The sequence below is a fragment of the Eleginops maclovinus genome, chromosome 16 (genome assembly GCF_036324505.1).
Source record: "Eleginops maclovinus isolate JMC-PN-2008 ecotype Puerto Natales chromosome 16, JC_Emac_rtc_rv5, whole genome shotgun sequence".
NCBI lineage: Eukaryota > Metazoa > Chordata > Actinopteri > Perciformes > Eleginopidae > Eleginops > Eleginops maclovinus.
In genome coordinates this window covers 21,704,312-21,723,707 of record NC_086364.1, presented here as the reverse complement: position 1 = coordinate 21,723,707, position 19,396 = coordinate 21,704,312, and the positions used below count along the sequence as shown (strand labels likewise).

At 40.0% G+C, this 19,396-nt stretch overlaps 1 protein-coding gene across 6 annotated transcripts; it reads right to left on the bottom strand.

The window, feature by feature from the left end:
• Nucleotides 1–857: 857 nt before the first annotated feature.
• On the bottom strand, nucleotides 858–12,914 carry LOC134878359 (paralemmin-1-like). Of its 6 annotated transcripts, none has more exons than XM_063904353.1 (5): nucleotides 12,681–12,914; nucleotides 8,914–9,025; nucleotides 8,412–8,537; nucleotides 4,447–4,527; nucleotides 858–3,193 (listed from the first exon to the last, which is right to left on the bottom strand). In XM_063904353.1, exons 4-5 carry the CDS (start codon nucleotides 4,490–4,492, stop codon nucleotides 2,442–2,444), a joined length of 798 nt encoding a protein of 265 aa, XP_063760423.1. In that variant the 5' UTR covers nucleotides 4,493–4,527; nucleotides 8,412–8,537; nucleotides 8,914–9,025; nucleotides 12,681–12,914; the 3' UTR covers nucleotides 858–2,441. The 6 variants fall into 6 exon arrangements, 5 of the variants coding, with proteins under 5 accessions (XP_063760423.1, XP_063760421.1, XP_063760425.1 ...); XM_063904351.1 differs by having other exon boundaries at nucleotides 8,914–8,989; nucleotides 12,681–12,908; XM_063904355.1 differs by lacking the exon at nucleotides 8,412–8,537.
• Between the last annotated feature and the right edge of the window lie 6,482 nt (nucleotides 12,915–19,396).

Genomic DNA, 19,396 nt, shown 5'->3' with positions numbered 1-19,396 from the left:
CCGGAGGGAAATTGATTTAACCCTCGAACTGTGAGTCTGCATCCACCCTGATTAATCAGCTGCCCTTCCTGACCATATGTAATGCTGTTTGTGTTCCTCATGCAACTCACCGTGGACAAATAGTGCTATTTCATTCCCTTTCAAAGAAGCAAAGCACCAAAAAAGATGGGAAAGGAAACTGCAAGAAAGTTAAGGTGGTCTTAAACAATTCCCTGCTTTGCAAATGACTATAAGGAAGCACGATGAGGCCTTAAGGATGCATGTTAAGGCCCCTTATCATGTCAGTTGTGCCTCCCTTGAACTATGTGTCTTCCCTTGCTGCAGCGCCTTCATACGGATCAAAACGGTACATATTTTCTTCCTGACTTTATTGTTTAGGCGTCCAGATTCCTAATTGTTCTGCCTGAAGTGATCACAATATTTTGTTTCCAGCATTGCATAAAGCCTCTGTGTAGTTGTGGGGACTTGTTTCCCCCCCCCATTGTGACCGAGCACAGCCAATTCTGCTGACAAAAGGAAAGAGTAATCGGCTTTTCTCAGTCTGTATTGGCACGCACACCGTGTACAGAGACTCTGATCTTCTCACCAGTGTTTACAATTAAGCTTTATGTATAATCGACCTCAACTCATCGGCGTTACTTCCTGTTATCCGTGAGCATGAAACACATATTCCTCCTCAAGTGGACGCCATGCAGTTTCATTTTCAAGATGTGTCCTCCTCAATATAAATATTATCCCGGTGTCATCCCCTTCTCTGAGCTGCAGATTTGAATCTGTGACTCTATATTTACACCTGTATCGAGCAGCTTAATGCCAGCCACGCTGCACACCGGATTACTACACTGTACAAACAGAACATATTGATGCGCCTTAATAAGCTTAACCTGTTTATTCCATCATCCTTTCAAGGAGCATTTTCTACGCTGTTGCAATGAAGGTTTTTATAGATTATTAAATACTTTAGTGGCATTGTACATGCAGTTACATGATTTCATTATCCAATATCTGGGCAGAGATAGGATAACGGCTGCTGTGCACACTTTCAAAATGCATTAGGAAGCATATTTACCTATGATAGGTGACGGAGTGGAAGTGTTAAAAGCATGCATACAATTGAAAAACTCAAGTGTAGTACCTTAAATGTGTACTTAAGTAAAGTACCTGAGTAACTGATCCTTGATAAAGTAACTAAAGTTGGACTTAAGATGTAAAATGGGCATGAAACCCCCCCAGCGATCAGTAAAGGTCCGACCTGTCACGATCTGTCTGTGCTTTCACGTTTTATTTTGAAAAGCGTTCCCCGTGTTATGTCTGCTGTCACTTCCTGTCTCGGTTTCCCTCCTGTTTGTTTGTGTTCACCTGGTGATCCTGTGATTCTCGTCCCTCCCCACCTGTGTCACCTGTGCATTTAAGTTCACTTTTTTCTGTCATTCGGTGTCAGAGTCTTGATGTCGTTTTCAGGAAGAGAGTTAATGGTTTTCCTGGTTTTACGCCTGGCCCAGCTCCGCCAATAAAGGACTTTGATTTCCAGGAATGGTCTTCTGCATTTGGGTCCTTTGTACGCTGCTTTCCATCCGTGACATGACCACGCCACAACATCTTTAAAAAACATCTTCTTACATTTGGCAAATTTGATCTAACTATACCATTGCATAAAGGACATTTCAAAACCTTTCCTCCAACGCAAATCATTGTATTCTGCAGGAGAAATAACAAATCCGATCATTATGATAACCTTTGAAGTCTAAAATGGTCTAATTTAAATGTGCAGTACCTTCTGTGGAAAGGTTTTACTTTGTGGAAGTTCTATTTCTTAAAGAAAAGTAGTATTTCCTCCAGAAATGATGACATATTATAGGATTTTGACACAAAACTACATCCACAACAGAGTTAATTGATTATGTAATTCCCTCCTGGTTTGTGTCCTACGAGGAAACTGTAGCCCTGAGTAGTGGGTGAGAGGAAGGTACAGTTGAAAAAGATTCAGAGTGTTTCACCAATGTTTCTCATTTGCAAATTAACATCCATTAACATCCATTAACATCCACACCATGTTTAAAGCAAAATACATTTCTTCTGCTTTGGATTTTTCCATTTCTAGAGCAAATATGTTATATTTTGTCTGAAAATAAGGCACGAAAAAGTCCCCGAGATATTTCAAATGAGAAAACGTCCTGTTGTAGTTCTCTGATCTGTCCACCAGAGGGAGGAAGTGGATTTCAAAAGTCCCTCAGAGCTGCTGCTACAACATGATGGATGTCTTTGGCAAAGTGAAGTAAAGTGATGGGAGCCGAACACCATCGTCAGACTACACCAGGTGGTGGTCGACTCTCTCATATCAGTCATTTAGGCAGCATGTAGAGTGTAATGGAAGTCACGATTATGACAAATGATACGATTAAGGCTGATGAGGTGAGTCTCTCTCTTCAATCATCCCCCCCTCACATGACGGAGCAGCACTGACAGCTCTTACGCTTGGGAGTGCCTCCACCTTCTGCTTCACTGGGGGAAGATGAATTATGCAGCCCCTTGTCGGCTTCCTCTCCTTGGACTTTAGCTCCGTTTCCTTCCAGGAGAATGTCCTGAAACTCTTTGGACTCTTTTGGGGGTGTTTGGGGTCCTATGACGGTTTCCTCCCCCTCCTCGGTGATCATCACTCTCTCCACGGTGATCGGACCTTCGTCGTCCTCTTGGCCTTGGTCAGAGTATCCCATAAACACCAGAGTAACCGGGCCTTCCTCAAGACTTAGATCCTCCACGTTATTGACCTCACCGGGGATGTCTTGCACCAGCCTTTTGCTTCCAGAACATTCCTGTGTCTTCAGATCAGATTCGTAGCTTCTCGAGGCGTCCAGCAGCGTTTCGTCCTCGTTTTGACGGCTAAAAACAGACAACAGTTTTCCCTTCGGTGCTTTGACGGCGTCTTCACTCTCCGTCTTTACCTCGTCCGGTGTGACCGTGACTTCGTCCAGCAGCACTCTCATCCCGACTCCGTCCACGACACTCAAGATCTGCCCGAGCTCTTCGGACGAGGGCTGACTTCCGGATCCGCCGACAGCGTGGATGCTCTTCCTCCCGTCGTCGAACACGGTGGTAGTGGCTCCGGATGGGGAGGACAGGGGGGCCACGGAGCGGACGACGGTGGCCCCTGTCTTTGGGTCTCTCTCGACCTGCACTGACAACATCCCCAGGACTGCAAACACAAGAGATGGAAGTGGAATTATAAAAATATATATGTTTAATAATGAAGATATAAATCTGAATCAGAATGACTTATTTAAGGTGAAATTAGGGTTTGTGTTTCCCTATTTTATAATAGAATCAAATACAAATATTTAAATAAACATAGGAAAATTGAGGTTAAAAAAAACATGATAAATATAAAATAATGCAAATAATAATAAATAGAATAAATAACAATAGAATAAATAATAATACAAATAAATAGAATAAATAACAATAGAATAAATAATAATACAAATAAATAGAATAAATAACAATACAAATAAATAGAATAAATAACAATAAAAATAAATAGAATAAATAACAATAAAAATAAAAATAAATAGAATAAATAATAATAACAATAAAAATAAATAGAATAAATAACAATACAAATAAAAATAAATAGAATAAATAACAATAAAAATAAATAGAATAAATAATAATACAAATAAAATAATTACTTATTTTTAAAATATAAACAAAAAATGTTATAAGGCAAATACTGTAGTATGGAGGGGGCCTTATCAAGAAAAGGGGGTCTTACATCTGTGATATTCATTTATTTGATTTCTTTTAAAGGTTTTTATCTTTCTGTTGGAATCCCCTCTAACTTATACTATCCAGCACAATAGACATATATGGACATCATTGTAGAAACACAGCGAGCTCTGGACTCCACACAGCCCTGCAGCGGCATAACAAATGAACAAACAGAAATAACAAAGTGAGCTAAATCTCTGCTCCTTGTTAAGTCGTACCCTCGGGGCAGAGCGACTTTTAATAAAGAGGTCATCATTGCAGAGGAGCAGAGAGATGAATACCAATAATATTTCTAGTCTAAACTTCTGTTTATCTAGTTAGAAATGATTCATGGTAAAACATTGGGGGGTTTTTTCAGCACCGCTTCGTCACACAAACAAACGAGCTGTAGTTTTAAAGACCTTTTTAAACTTTGTAAATACAAGTTTGATTATGAGTTGTTTTGATTAAATTCATTTGAAACTTATTGCACATTGATACTTATATTATGTTTAATAAGTATCTTCTTTAAAAACAAATTAAGCATTTTGATTCTGATTCTGAAGTGTCACAGGACTTTTTAAGCCGAAAATACTGGATATATTCATCGGTATCTTCACTGCAAACAGTAATTACACAATCCTAAATACTGAAAATCCACATTTACAATGAATTATAATAATCTTTATTTCCGTTTCTCACCTGAACGTCCGTCTTGCCCACTTTCAGGAAACGTCCGTTGTGCCATTTTTGTGGAGAAGTGATCCTCAGCCTCTTCACTCACTGAAACAGAAAAAGTAGGGTGTGTTGTTCAGGTGAGCATTTAGCTCATTGAAACTTAGTTAACAATGAATATAATTTAAATCCAATATTGTTTTTGTAATCAAGATATCCTTTGTGTGAAGAAAATCATTTCTCATGGTAAGGAATCAAGTGGGGAAGTTTCATGGTGTATTAGTGAATCATCCGGTGTGTTGAACAGAGCCGGCGTCCTGGAGATTTCAATGTGCTAAAAGGATTTTTAGCAAGAATGCAAATTGTCCTTTTCCTAGCAACCGTATAAATAGTTTTGTGAGGTTTGGGGGGGGCAAAGAATTAAATAGTGCACTGGTTTTCGTTACAGTTATTCCATTTTACAATGAAATAATGTAAAATAGAAGATAAATAGAAAGAGGAATAAATAAATCTAATTTAAATAAAGTACAAATGTCCAATAAAAGATCAAAGTTTAAACATTGTTTGTATGAACATAGGAAGTTTATTTAAAAATGTGCAATAAAACCTTTAGAATAAAAAGTAAAATGTTTTTTATTAAATATAAATGATATAAATATGAACCTGCAAATATATATATACACACACACACACACACACACACACACACACACACACACACACACACACACACACACACACACACACAGTGGTTACTGCTGTTAAACTCTGTGCACCAGGTGGAGACCGTCTGCAGGGTTGGGCTAAACTTCTGCCCTCGTGGCGTTAATGCACCGCGAGTCACATGTGAGCGGATCGAGGGTAAGCTTGTTTCTCAGCGGCGGCTCCATTCTGTCACCCCGATTTATATTACCATTCTTCATGCAAAGACTTAGTTATGGCGAATTATCGTCCCGTCAGAGGGAGAGAATAGACTCTGGGCGACCGTAGTCATGACAGTGACAAAGAGGGGATGGGAGCTGATGCTAAGCTAACGGCTGTTCCTTACCTTGCGCGTCCTCCTCAGTGCCTGCGGGCAAAAAGTGAGGAGACACATTTAAGTGCTCTCTGCGGTCCCACACTTCCATCAGACACTGAGTCTGCAACTTTGAACACATGCCCCCCCCCCTCCCCGACGAGTAACCCTGCCATACATATTTCACAGTCGTTGTCAGAGAAGTGTTGGAGCGAGCTTAAAGCCGTCACATCGAGACGCGCGCAGACCCCTCTGCTGAGTGCCTTTTGTTAGAGCTAAATCTGGGCTGTACAGTAGAGAGGAACATACAGTAGATAGGTTAGATTCCATGCACTGGGAGTACTGGGACAATGACGGGCAGTGAGAAGATAACCAGAAGTGTAAGAGAAGCAGTAAAGCAACATAAGGAATCACAAGTGTTACATATTCACTTGTATTTTTGAGATCCCCAATGTGTCATTTTGAATTGTCACAGTTGGTCGGTTTCCTGTTTTATTTTGAAAGGTCTTCACCGCCTGTCTCATGTCTGTTTCTGCTTCCTGTCTCTGTCTGATTGTGTTCACCTGCTGCCCCTGTGTTTCCCCTCCCCTCCCCAGCTGTGTCTGGTCTTGTGATTTCCCTCCAGGTGTACTTAGTCTCGCTTCCCCTTGTGTTCCTCATTGGGTTGTCGTCATTGGTCCTGTACATCGTCCAGTCTTGACCTCCCGTGAGTCCTAACTCTTCCCGGTTCGATTTCAGTTTTGTTTGCTACTTTTCTTTGGCTTCACCTCCTGCCCTGCATAATGTTGTGTTTATCACAGACTGTTTGTACTGCGTTTGGGTCTGCATTATAACCAAACTGTGACACAAAGAGATATTGGTCTGGAGTCAGAGCAGAAGATGTAGATTGTGCTGATTTATCCCCCTTTCACTGGCATGTGATTCATGGTACACATCTGCGCTGCAATAACGGAACGATTTAAGGTCAAAAAAAGTTTACACTTTAAGGTTTCAACAATAATAATAATAATAGATCCAATTTATATAGCGCCTTTCAAAGGACCCAAGGCCGCTCTCCATGTTGTGAGGACAGACGGGAAACAAATAAAACAAACAAGTAGGGAAAATAATAGAGTAGAACAACCAACAATCCAAGCATTGAAGGTGAGTCCCTTAATATAAATAAGACAGATATAAAAAAGTATATCAAATATGAACAATATTAACAGTAGTTCAAAGAATCAATACATGTTTATTGTAGTCAATTATAAACAGTATATTATAAACCTGAATACTGTGAATAAAAACACGTGCTACAGTATGTTCTGAACTCACGCTGAAATGATATTAAAACATCTGTAGCACACATCTGTCTTTAGACCCATTTGATTCCACTGTACATTTCATTTAGCATTGAAAATCTGTTGTATCTCGTCCTTCATCTCACCAGTATGACACTTGCAGTGTGTATTAATTAAGATTTGAATTGCAATTTGTTGTTGTGCTTATGTCGACGAAGGCTTTGAATATTTCATTGGAATGTTTTTCGTGAAGACTCCTTGAAAACAAAGAAGACATCTGTTTCATTATTCAGCAAATTCAGGGTAACATTTCCGTGTTTACTCATGCAGGCGATAAATCATAATGTGTTAGGCGTGTTTGCTATTTCTTATTCATGAAACATAATTCCAAGCACTCGCATCCCATCTGTACCGACCGGTGGATTATTCTTCTGTTTCGCTGTAGCATTTATTTATTTACCACCCGACTGCCTGGGATGTGGCGCCGGGCCAAACTGAATACCATTTACATCTTTTGACCTGAGGGATAAATTTGCCCCTTTATTCATATTCAGCAGATCAGTAGCAGAGATTTAAAGAGGTTCACCCTTTGGGGAAGATATTAGCCTTTAAAGTGTCTCCGATTTTAAATATATAAATGCTGTGTTCTGTTACGAATCAATGTGCATGCTTGGGTACATTACACTTGTTATTTTGAGTGCATACATTCATCAAATGATGGGAAAATGCACTGACTAACTGGATAATAAACTCTTACGGTCAACAAGGGTAAAAGCGGCCATCTTGGCTACATAGCGAAATTGGCGGGAAAACAGCACTATGCAAATAGAAGTTACACATGCGTTTTTTCCGAATATTGAATACATGTACTGCATACTGGTGTGGAAAAGAAGCCACTGTGCATTTCACTGGGTTTTATTAATCAGTTTGTAATGATTTTAGGACTGCAAACAAAAAATGTGGCTAACTAGCTAGCTAGCGAAAAGCATCAGCTGTGTACGGCTCAGAAAACGCAACGATGTGCAAACTGTGCAAACTGTGCAAGTGTTCACAGGGCATTTGTGATTTATAAATGTTGTTTTCTAGGACGCTAGTAATTTATTTTGTCACATCATCGTAGCTGCCGTGTCAAGCGAGCCAAAGACATGATGTGTACTTTTACTTTTATTGGTTATGGTCGATGCTAAGGTGACGTTTTTTTCCTCTCGTTTCTTCCGTCATGCACTACCTCTGTTTCTGTGCATAACTGCGTTAGTGTGTACTAGAAGCAGCTTGATTATTTGGTAAAATGCACATATATATCTGCCTGGAATGTCTCTACAGTATATTAATTGGCGTAAATTGGTTGTTGATATACTTTGATTGTAAGACTGTCTTTATCTGTAAATGTGTATTTACTTAATGTTAATTCCATTTCCATTGTTTTGTTTTATGAATATCATTTCCTTTGTTTGTATCATTGTTACAGCCTAAATAAACATGACTGGAAAGCTCTGTCTTCAAACAGGACGCATATCCATATCTTGAGCCAACTACAACACCCTAACTCCCCCTTTTGTCTTCATGTAACAACATGACAGTGCACTAAGGGAAGTATAAGAAATAGGACTAAACATGTACTGTACATCGCCTCGTTTTCATCTGTCATTTTGGAAGATAAACCTGGGTCTAAGGAACATCTGCCTCCTGTATGTCACCTGATAGTGGCTGTGTGTTGTGGCTGTACAGTTCACAGATTCCTTCTTTATTTCTTGGAAGACTTCCTCTCTTTTGTGGGATCAGCTGCCTCTTCCTCAGGCGTCTTTTGACTCCTGCTTTTCTCCCTGACACAAAAAAAAATCCACATTACAGCTCATAAAATACTTGATTCAGAGCAGTGGAGCAAGAGAAAAGAGGCATTGGGAGTAGTGTGTGTGTGTGTGTGTGTGTGTGTGTGTGTGTCCTTGGGTATAATCCATCACGTTAGCTGTCACATGGCTGCCTCCTATTTTATCTCGTCACGGTCAATATAGAATGGTAACTGTGACGGAAACACTGTCCTGCCTGCTACATAATACCTTCAGACGTGCATACAGTATCTATGTGCCAGCAGAGGGCAGAATCAATAGCCTTAAAACCACAAGTGCTCCAGTCCTCCTCATCACGAATGTCTGTATATCAATACTGAAAGATTGTGATTGAATTGAAGATGTGGCTTACGCTCTCGTCTGCTTCCTCAGTAGTGTTGGAACGGTGGAGGGGTGTTTCACTGAGCCACTGCTCCCTCGATTACTTCCTGTGAGACAAAAGAAACAGCAAGAAAAGGTCCAAACTAAAGGTCAGTGAGAAAAGTCAATGTTTCAGGATTTTATCTCAGCAGTAATCATTAACTCTGTGAGGCTCTTTCCTCAGCGTGTGTCTTCAGTTCACACACAGGCTACACATACTGTACTATAAATAATTTCATATAATATCAGGGTCAGGTTAACCATCAACATCTTTAAAGCTATCTGTCTTTACTCCAGTCCGAGGTAAACAAGCTAGCATGTTAACAGACTAAAGCTAACAGGTCCATTTCAAAAGGTAAGCACCCTCATCCCCATTTGCTTACTTACTTATTAATTCTAAATGTTTCTTTCTAGTTTCAACTATACCAAAGAAGGCTTTTAGGATGTGGATAATGTTGGCTTTGAGCTGCCTTACCCCAAATACAATATATTGAAAGAGCCGCTGAGGTTAGCCTGATAGCTTAACGCTAGTTAGCCAAACATGCTAATGATTTCAGCTTACACTTTAGCAAATAAACATACAGTTTTATCCATTCTAAAGTGTGTTTTGGGAAGAATTTGGAAGACACTGTCCTCTAAATGCTTTGGATATAGAATATCACGCTCACTCCAGGTTCATACGCTCTGCTTCAGCATGAGAAAACAGACCAGCTGAGGCTTGTTATGGATGCTAGCTAAGATTTTACAATCCCTGTCCACCATAGAAGACCGAGACATGACCTAAACAAACACGCTGCACCCCAAGCCTTCTGACTGTCAGACCAGAAGCGACCATTCAGGGGATGAAGAAGACACACAGCTAGCCCCCTGGCAGCGACCCTCTGGCATTTTGGCTCCTCTGCAGCCCAAACAAGGCCTGTGGTGATGCTCTTTTGGGTCTCGCAGAGGATGAGTAATGCCAGCAGGCTGCTTTTGTCCGAGTGAAAGTGACAGTGAAAAGGTGTCGCAGCTCTGTGAACACCCTGATCCTGGAGCTAACACTCAATCTGTCACTCATGGCTGGTTATGGCGTGAGTACATGTAGGAGTGACAACCTGAAACCTGACATGGCCTTTTCTTTTGAAACCCCAAACTCTTGATTGATCCTACTCTCCTCTCTCTGGGTAATACTCTTGGTGTGAGGTAAAAAACAGACGGTAGCTGCTGTGGATATGCTAGTTTTGTAGCTAACGTAGCTGCATTTGCCGAGCAAAGCTAGCACCACAAAAATGTTTGGTTGTGGTAAGCATGACAGCCAACATGCACCATGTAACAGATAGTGTTTTGAATGACTAAGCAACCTGCAAACAGCTTAGTCTTATTTGAAAAATAGTATTAAATAGTATTTAGTTCACTTAGCAATGATGCTAACAGGATACTGAGTATTCCTTACACGGCAACACAACCACTTTGGTCTACATGAGTTGCAAAAATCAACAAAAAAAGACATTCCTTTGAAATAGCTCCAAGTAAAGAAGGGACAAACTGCCTCACATTAAGGCTTCAGAAAGGCATCGTTATATTGGTATCACACTGCAGTAGAAATGGGTTGTCTCTGCCGCTAGCAATGAACTTGCCCCGAGGCGTTGTGTATGTTTGGAGAAAGCAGAAATGTGTTGCACGCTGTTTGTGTGCACGATGCAGCACAGGAGTACATGGATAAAGAGTGTTACGTGTTACTTGTTTCCAAAAAGCGAGCCCTGCAGCAATATGATGCCAAAAAAAATCCTGTCTAAAAATGTCCTTTTCTGTCATCACACCAGTTTCCTTTCACCATATTGTTTTCCACACTGGAGCCAGGACTTTAAATATCCCCTCCAATAGGATAGACCTACTCTGTTAATCAAATGCAACGTACATACAAAACAACTTGCTTATGTGAGTAAATCAGAGTCATAATAAAGGGACCCCACCCTGAACACTGAAGCTATTGACGTTGTTTGGAGAGCAGCTCAGCTTGGCACGTGACGAGATAGGAGGGTGGGACAGACCAGTCAATCTGTAACATGAAGCAGCTGGAAAGCAGGGCAAACAAAGGGATCCCAGCCCTCAGCTTTTACAGCCTTTACAAGACAAGAGCCTTCATTATTTAACAGTCTTTACCACTGTCATACTTTCATTGTTTTTGGAGGTAAAAGTAAATCTAATATAACTGAAATTCATATTTTCTCAGACATACATGTATTTATTGACTCGTTTGCAAAGAGAAATTCAAATTTGACTTTGCTATTTGGCTTATTACTTGAGCCATTATTCGTCCACACGCTCCGCATCTTTAACCTCCCAGGAATTGGGAATGCAGACGGTGGATGGAGATGCACCCCGGCTAGTTTAGCATCCGTATATTTACCCATGGCCATCGGTCACCCATCACAAATCTGTCGTCAACTTAGGCCTTTGAGGTTGTTGACGGACCAAATGCAGCAAACACACACTTCCAAACTTTTTGGGAGGAACTATCATTATTTAAGACGCTAATTCATTATAAGATACTTAGTTAAAAGAAACGTTCCTCATTATCATGCCGGGTTCCCACTCTACCCAGCAAAATGCAATGGTTTTCTAGACCCAATCCCCTCAAATTCCAGAACCCAACACGACATATTTTGAGAAACGGATCCATTCAAATGTGCACAGTAGCTACCGTGTAGAAATGGCAATACAAATCTGAAGTCCCAAGCTCCACTAAACATCCATTAAATAAAAAACATTGCAAGAGGAAACAGAGTAGAATAAAAATAGAGCAGATTTTGTTGAAATCAAGATGAATTATTAATGAATTGATAGATTTAGGGACTTTAGAACAACGTCGAATAAATCAAATGTCTATTCTTGCAACTCAATGTATGACACTTTCTTTTTGTCATTCATTAGTTTCAGAAAACGTTCTCATCATATTGCAAATACTAAATCATTATTTTGAGGAAAAGTCAACATTTTACTAGGATTTTAAAAAATCTGATTGGCGAAAATGGGCTTCCATAGAAATCCTAGAAGCTGTTCGAATGACTTTTACTCCAATCTTGCCAAGTATACCTGTCTCATATCTGGTCAGAATTTGTCTTTACACTTGATATGAGACCTAATCACTTAAGATGTAACAATGCAGGGAGATAAAGAGTCTTGTTTTTAGACAATGCATCAGATGAAACTGTGTTTTTTTACATTTTTATTGGAAAATCACCAAATAACTTCAGAAAAACTGAAACTTTTGAGCATTTCTGGCTGATTTTGTATCACAACATGTCCCGATTCTGCTAAAATATAGTTCAAAATAAGTGTTCCCAGCAAATTGCAAGCTCTGATTTGTCTAAATATCCCACCTTGAGAGCGTTGATGGGCGCCTTTTGTAAATAAAATATATTATTATTATTATATTATTTCAAAAAATCTTACCAAGCTCCTTTTCACTCGTTCTCGTGGCGGATTTGTTCGAATATTTACTTGTTTTTGAAGCAGCATTTTTTTCCAGTGTAAGACTTCATGACACCACTGAACTCCTCACACCACACCTCAGAAGTTAGGAGGTTTAAATCCTCTGCTTTGCACTTCAGTACGACCACAGTTGTTCTGTTTGATCAACTCAATCACAACTTTCCCTCGATTTCCTGCCACAGCTACAGCGGAACATGACAAGCTGCATTTAGATTTACATTGCTTGAAAGTTTTGTCTGTAATTCCACAAAAAAGAGCATTATTCAGACTGGTATCACTACTTACCCCTCACTTATAAGCAGTCTTCTAATGATCCCTTGAATTACTCCCAGAAAAAAGGCAGGTTAATGTGAACTGGAACCTCTGCAGCTGCTGGGTTTCCTCAGCTAACAACAGACAGATCTTGATCCACAAACTCTGTACTTGTGGTGGAGGGAAACACCCAATTTTGACTCTTAATTCTTCAGCAGTAACACCCTAATGCAGTCATGGTTCCCTGAAGATAAGAACTTGTTGTGTATGGAGGGCAGGGTTCTGAGGGAAGACGGAGAGAGAGAGAGAGGGAGGGGGGGGGGATATTTTTAGGCGACGTAACCGCAAGATTAAAGAGAGGAGAAACAGCTGGGAGGCCGAGAGAGATTCTTTAGTGACGCAGCACATTGTATGCATGACTCCGCTTCTGTACGGTCAGCTGTGAGGCCCACTGCAGGCCTCTGGGGAAGAAACCTGTGTTTGTATGTTATGAATCAGAGAGGTCAAGCAGGATCCACTCGGGCCCTCCAACCTTTTCTTTCACAGATCAGTGATTACTACGCAGGAAGTTAACGCTCTCTGCTCGCTAACTTCAGGCAGCGCAGATCAACGCAGAGCGCTCCACTGAAGTGACATGAGACCACGTTGGTGCGGTGAGAGCTCAAGTTAGTCTAAGGCAGACTGAAATGTACAGTAAGAGGGCAAAAGTGAAGAAACACAGTGTCAACGCTACGGCCTGCAGCCTTTATGAGTGCTCCTCTCATTCATACAGGAGCGGAGGTGGGAGGAGTACTCAGGTCTTGTACTTGAGTAAAAGTAGAAGTACTCAGATCTTGAGTAAAAGTAGAAGTACTCAGATCTTGAGTAAAGTAGAAGTACTCAGAGCTTGTACTTGAGTAAAAGTAGAAGTACTCAGATCTTGAGTAAAGTAGAAGTACTCAGATCTTGAGTAAAAGTAGAAGTACTCAGATCTTGTACTTGAGTAAAGTAGAAGTACTCAGATATTGTACTTGAGTAAAAGTAGAAGTACTCAGATCTTGTACTTGAGTAAAGTAGAAGTACTCAGGTCTTGTACTTGAGTAAAGTAGAAGTACTCAGATCTTGTACTTGAGTAAAAGTAGAAGTACTCAGATCTTGTACTTGAGTAAAGTAGAAGTACTCAGATCTTGTACTTGAGTAAAGTAGAAGTACTCAGATCTTGTTCTTGAGTAAAGTAGAAGTACTCAGGTCTTGTACTTGAGTAAAGTAGAAGTACTCAGGTCTTGTAGTTGAGTAAAGTAGAAGTACTCAGGTCTTGTACTTGAGTAAAGTAGAAGTACTCAGATCTTGTACTTGAGTAAAAGTAGAAGTACTCAGATCTTGTACTTGAGTAAAGTAGAAGTACTCAGGTCTTGTACTTGAGTAAAGTAGAAGTACTCAGATCTTGTACTTGAGTAAAAGTAGAAGTACTCAGATCTTGTACTTGAGTAAAGTAGAAGTACTCAGATCTTGTACTTGAGTAAAGTAGAAGTACTCAGGTCTTGTTCTTGAGTAAAGTAGAAGTACTCAGGTCTTGTTCTTGAGTAAAGTAGAAGTACTCAGGTCTTGTACTTGAGTAAAGTAGAAGTACTCAGGTCTTGTTCTTGAGTAAAGTAGAAGTACTCAGGTCTTGTTCTTGAGGAAAGTAGAAGTACTCAGGTCTTGTACTTGAGGAAAGTAGAAGTACTCAGGTCTTGTACTTGAGTAAAGTAGAAGTACTCAGGTCTTGTACTTGAGTAAAGTATAAGTACTCAGGTCTTGTACTTGAGTAAAGTATAAGTACTCAGGTCTTGTACTTGAGTAAAGTAGAAGTACTCAGATCTTGTTCTTGAGTAAAGTAGAAGTACCAGAGTGTAGGAATACTCTGTCACAGTAAAAGTATTCTAAATGTTCCTCCAGTGAAAGTAGAAAGTACTCTCCTCTAAATGTACTTAAAGTAGTGACAGTAAAGTAGTCATTGTCTGATTGGTCCATTTCAGAATAATATCTCTGATATGTTTTATAATGATTGATCATTAAAGTGTTCTCAGAGCTGGTAAAGGTGCAGCTAGTTTGAATGGCTTTGTATACTGCAGGGTAGCTGCTGGATTTACTGCAGGTGAACTACAGTCTGATTTAAGGGGGATTATATTACCATCATTAATCCTAATCTGTAAAGTAACTAAAGGGATTAAATGAAATACAAGTGTCTCAAAATTGTAATGAAGTACAGTACTTGAGTAAATGTTCTTAGTTACTTTACATCACGGCATGGGGGCTTTAAAAAGAAAGGAAATAGAAATCATACATTAAGTATTAAAAACACAAGGGGGCAATAATCGATCCTTGAACTGGCAAAAAGTGTCTGTTGTACATTAAGCTTTCCTCGAAGCGCCTAACATGCACCAATCTATATCACACTATAAGCAGCTGCATGGTTATCAAATAAACATAGGAGTTCAAGAGTGTATCGGCCTTTTGCACATTTTCAGAAGTCTTGTTAGGCATTCTTGAGATATCCTATTCCTGAGAATGGCATGAACTCTAGGTCACAGAAACCTTTGACCAGCAAAGTTTAATGGGTTAATCCTTGAGTCAATGTCGACCTTTGTGCCACATGTATAGACATTTCTTCAAGACGGTTCACGAGGGAATTTAAAACAGTTCAACCTCGAGTGCAATTCAACATGTCTGACAAATTTGAACAAATTCCATCCAGGCTTTCTTGAAACACCAAAAGGAAAGTAAGAGGTGACGGGGCTTGAACTTTGCCATCTTTAAGAGCTGGTCGCCCCTCCGTAATAATGAGGAGACAAACTCAAACACCTATTGATCAATGGAAGAAGCACTCCCAAGACGAGGAGCAGCGATAAAGAGACTCCATAGATATCGATCAGTTCACACCTGACAGACTCACAGATTAAATATTTGAGCTCTTGCCAACACCAGAGCTTACACACACTCTCGGTTTAGACGGAGTGTGAGGGAGACAGCTGTGGACACATATAGCTCTCATTCCTCACACGTTTAACTTGCACTCTGAACTTTCTCCACGCTGTGAAAATGCGCTTTAGCTCCACCTGTTGTTCATGCCTTCGTCTCTGGTTAGGAGAGGAATGCCAACAGTTTTACCAACAAATACTATCTTCTTAATTTAATTTCCTCCCCAGATATAAAGAGCTAAATATAAAAGTAATGCTCCTTGCTCCGTCATCCTGTGACAGATTTCAGACTTCCTTTGCACGCACATTACATCAAAGCCTCTTCGCTGAAAAGGCCCCGTCTCTTTGAAGTCGGCAGGCTTTAGAAACCCTTTGAGATGTATCATAATTTACCGTTAATGACTGTTTAGTAACTCACGGGAGGGATAAGGGAATATCTGCTTCAGGGCGCTGCAGGATGAGTCGATGCACCGCCCGGCGAGAGAGCGTTCATTTCAGATCTTCACTTCGTATCTGAAAAATGAGGCGATGGGAGTTTTGGTGAGCTCTTTCTCTGACCCAGAATACTCACCAGATAATATGGATTATATATTGCTGTAACCTCTATGCAGGCAACTGGTCCCTGGTGGGAATACATATTACAGTATAAGCCTGACACTGGGGGTCGGCTTTGATGCCGTGTAAAGCTGCTTTTTGACTCTTATAATACATACAGTGGTATGCAAAAGTTTGGGCACCCCTCTGAGATTTCATGACAATTTGCTTTTCCTTTATAATAGAAGATCACAGCAACAACATTTGTTTTCCTACAAAGATGTAGACGTTTTAGTGTTTTCCAGACCAAAATTCTTAGGGTAGCATTACATAGTTTTATTATAATAAAATAAAATGCAAAAAATGGGATGTGCAAAAGTTTGGGCACCCTTATAAATAGCATTCATTTCAACACCTGTACGGATTTATAGCTGACAGGTTGCTGCACAAAATTGCTTTGATTAGCTCATTAGACCTTCAATTACAAAGACAGGTGGAACCAATCATGAAAAAGGCTATTTAACATAGGTAATAGCTGGCTGTGCCTGGCCTAGGTTCTTTCTTAGGGAGTGGCAAGATGGGGACCTCAAAACAACTCTCCACTGACCTGAAAGCTAAGATAATCCAACATTATAAATTAGGAGAAGGGTACAAAAAATTATCTGACAGGTTTAAACTGTCTGTCTCCACAGTCAGAAACGTAGTTGTGAAATGGAAGGCCACAGGAACAGTCCGTGTGAAGGAAAGATGTGGTAGGCCGACAAAAATAGGGGAAAGGCACAGGCGAAGGATGGTGAAAATGGTCACAGAGAAGCCACAGACCACCTCCAGAGAACTACAACAACATCTGGCTGCTGATGGTGTAGTTGTTCACCGTTCCACAATCCAGCGTACTTTGCACCAGGAAGAGCTCATTGGAAGGGTGATGTGCAAAAAGCCTTTCCTGAGTGTTAATCACAAGAAGAGTCGCATGAGGTATGCAAAAGCACATCTGGACAAGCCAGAAGCATTTTGGAACAAAATACTGTGGTCAGATGAGACCAAGATTGAGTTATTTGGTCATAACATGAACAGGTATGCATGGCGAAAAAAACACACTGCATTCAATGAAAAGAACTTGTTGCCCACTGTAAAATTTGGTGGAGGATCTATCATGTTATGGGGCTGTGTGGCTAGCACAGGTACTGGAAAACTTGTTAAAGTTGAGGGCCACATGAATTCCTTACAGTACCAGGAGATTCTTGACAAGAATGTTCTAGAGTCAGTCACAAAGTTGAAGCTACGCCGGGGTTGGATTTTTCAGCAGGACAATGATCCTAAGCACCGATCAAAATCCACCAAGGAATTCATGCAGAAGCACAGGTACAATGTTCTGGAATGGCCATCCCAGTCCCCAGACCTTAACATCATTGAAAATGTATGGATTTATTTGAAGAAGGCTGTCCATGCACGGAGGCCAAGAAACCTGACTGAACTGGAGACGTTTTGTGTGGAAGAATGGGCCAAAATACCACCTGCCAGGCTTAAGGGACTTGTCTGTGGCTACAGGAGGCGTCTACAGGCCGTTATTGCAGCAAAAGGAGGCAATACTAAATATTAATGGAATTATTTCTTAGGGGTGCCCAAATTTATGCACATGCCTATTTTTGTTTGAATGCACATAAACATGTTTCTGTTTGACCAATAAAAGTTATTTCACTACTGAGATGTTTCTGTTACCATAAGGTATAACATATGTTAAAATGAAGTTGCTGCTTCAAAAGCTCAGCAAGTGACAAACTGATGCAGTGGTTTTCCTAAGGGGTGCCCAAACTTTTGCATACCACTGTACATGTGACCCCTTGTCACTTTTGAGGAACTTCATTTTATGCAACTTGGTACTTCTACTCCACTACATTTACTTACTCCTTTAGTTGCTAGGCAGATTAGGATGAATGATGGTAAATATAATCAACCTTAAATCAGACTGAGTACTTCTACTTTACTCAAGTACAAGATCTGAGTACTTCTACTTTACTCAAGTACAAGACCTGAGTACTTCTACTTTACTCAAGTACAAGATCTGAGTACTTCTACTTTTACTCAAGTACAAGACCTGAGTACTTCTACTTTACTCAAGTACAAGATCTGAGTACTTCTACTTTACTCAAGTACAAGATCTGAGTACTTCTACTTTACTCAAGTACAAGATCTGAGTACTTCTACTTTACTTAAGTACAAGACCTGAGTACTTCTACTTTACTCAAGTACAAGATCTGAGTACTTCTACTTTTACTCAAGATCTGAGTACTTCTACTTTTACTCAGTACAAGATCTGAGTACTTCTACTTTTACTCAAGTACAAGACCTGAGTACTTCTACTTTTACTCAAGTACAAGATCTGAGTACTTCTACTTTACTCAAGTACAAGACCTGAGTACTTCTACTTTACTCAAGTACAAGACCTGAGTACTTCTACTTTACTCAAGTACAAGATCTGAGTACTTCTACTTTACTCAAGTACAAGATCTGAGTACTTCTACTTTACTCAAATACAAGACCTGAGTACTTCTACTTTACTCAAGTACAAGACCTGAGTACTTCTACTTTACTCAAGTACAAGATCTGAGTACTTCTACTTTACTCAAGTACAAGATCTGAGTACTTCTACTTTTACTCAAGTACAAGACCTGAGTACTTCTACTTTTACTCAAGTACAAGATCTGAGTACTTCTACTTTACTCAAGTACAAGACCTGAGTACTTCTACTTTACTCAAGTACAAGATCTGAGTACTTCTACTTTTACTCAAGTACAAGACCTGAGTACTTCTACTTTACTCAAGTACAAGATCTGAGTACTTCTACTTTACTCAAGAACAAGATCTGAGTACTTCTACTTTACTCAAGATCTGAGTACTTCTACTTTACTCAAGAACAAGATCTGAGTACTTCTACTTTACTCAATATCTGAGTACTTCTATTTTTACTCAAGATCTGAGTACTTCTACTTTTACTCAAGATCTGAGTACTTCTACTTTACTCAACAACAAGATCAGAGTACTTCTACTTTTACTCAAGACTCAGCATTAACCACGCTGATAACTGATCATTGGTACTGAAGTATGATGCATGGTCTGTAGCGTCTATGGGATACATTTTCCTCCACATAAGGCACTACAGTGTGGAGCAGCTACAGCTTCCTCTGTCCATGAAAATATACTGGCATTAAAATCCCATTACAAGATGGTTAAGGTGTACAGTCATTAAACTACATATGTTGTACTCCTGGTCTCATC

Coding starts and splice junctions, on each gene's coding strand:
- LOC134878359 (XM_063904350.1), bottom strand. CDS start 5,576: ATGTGTTCAAAGTTGCAGACTCAGTGTCTGATGGAAGTGTGGGACCGC. Junction 4,528..5,467: donor CACTGAGGAGGACGCGCAAG/GTAAGGAACAGC, acceptor TTTCTGTTTCAG/TGAGTGAAGAGGCTGAGGAT. Junction 3,194..4,446: donor TGGGCAAGACGGACGTTCAG/GTGAGAAACGGA, acceptor TTGTGTTTGCAG/TCCTGGGGATGTTGTCAGTG.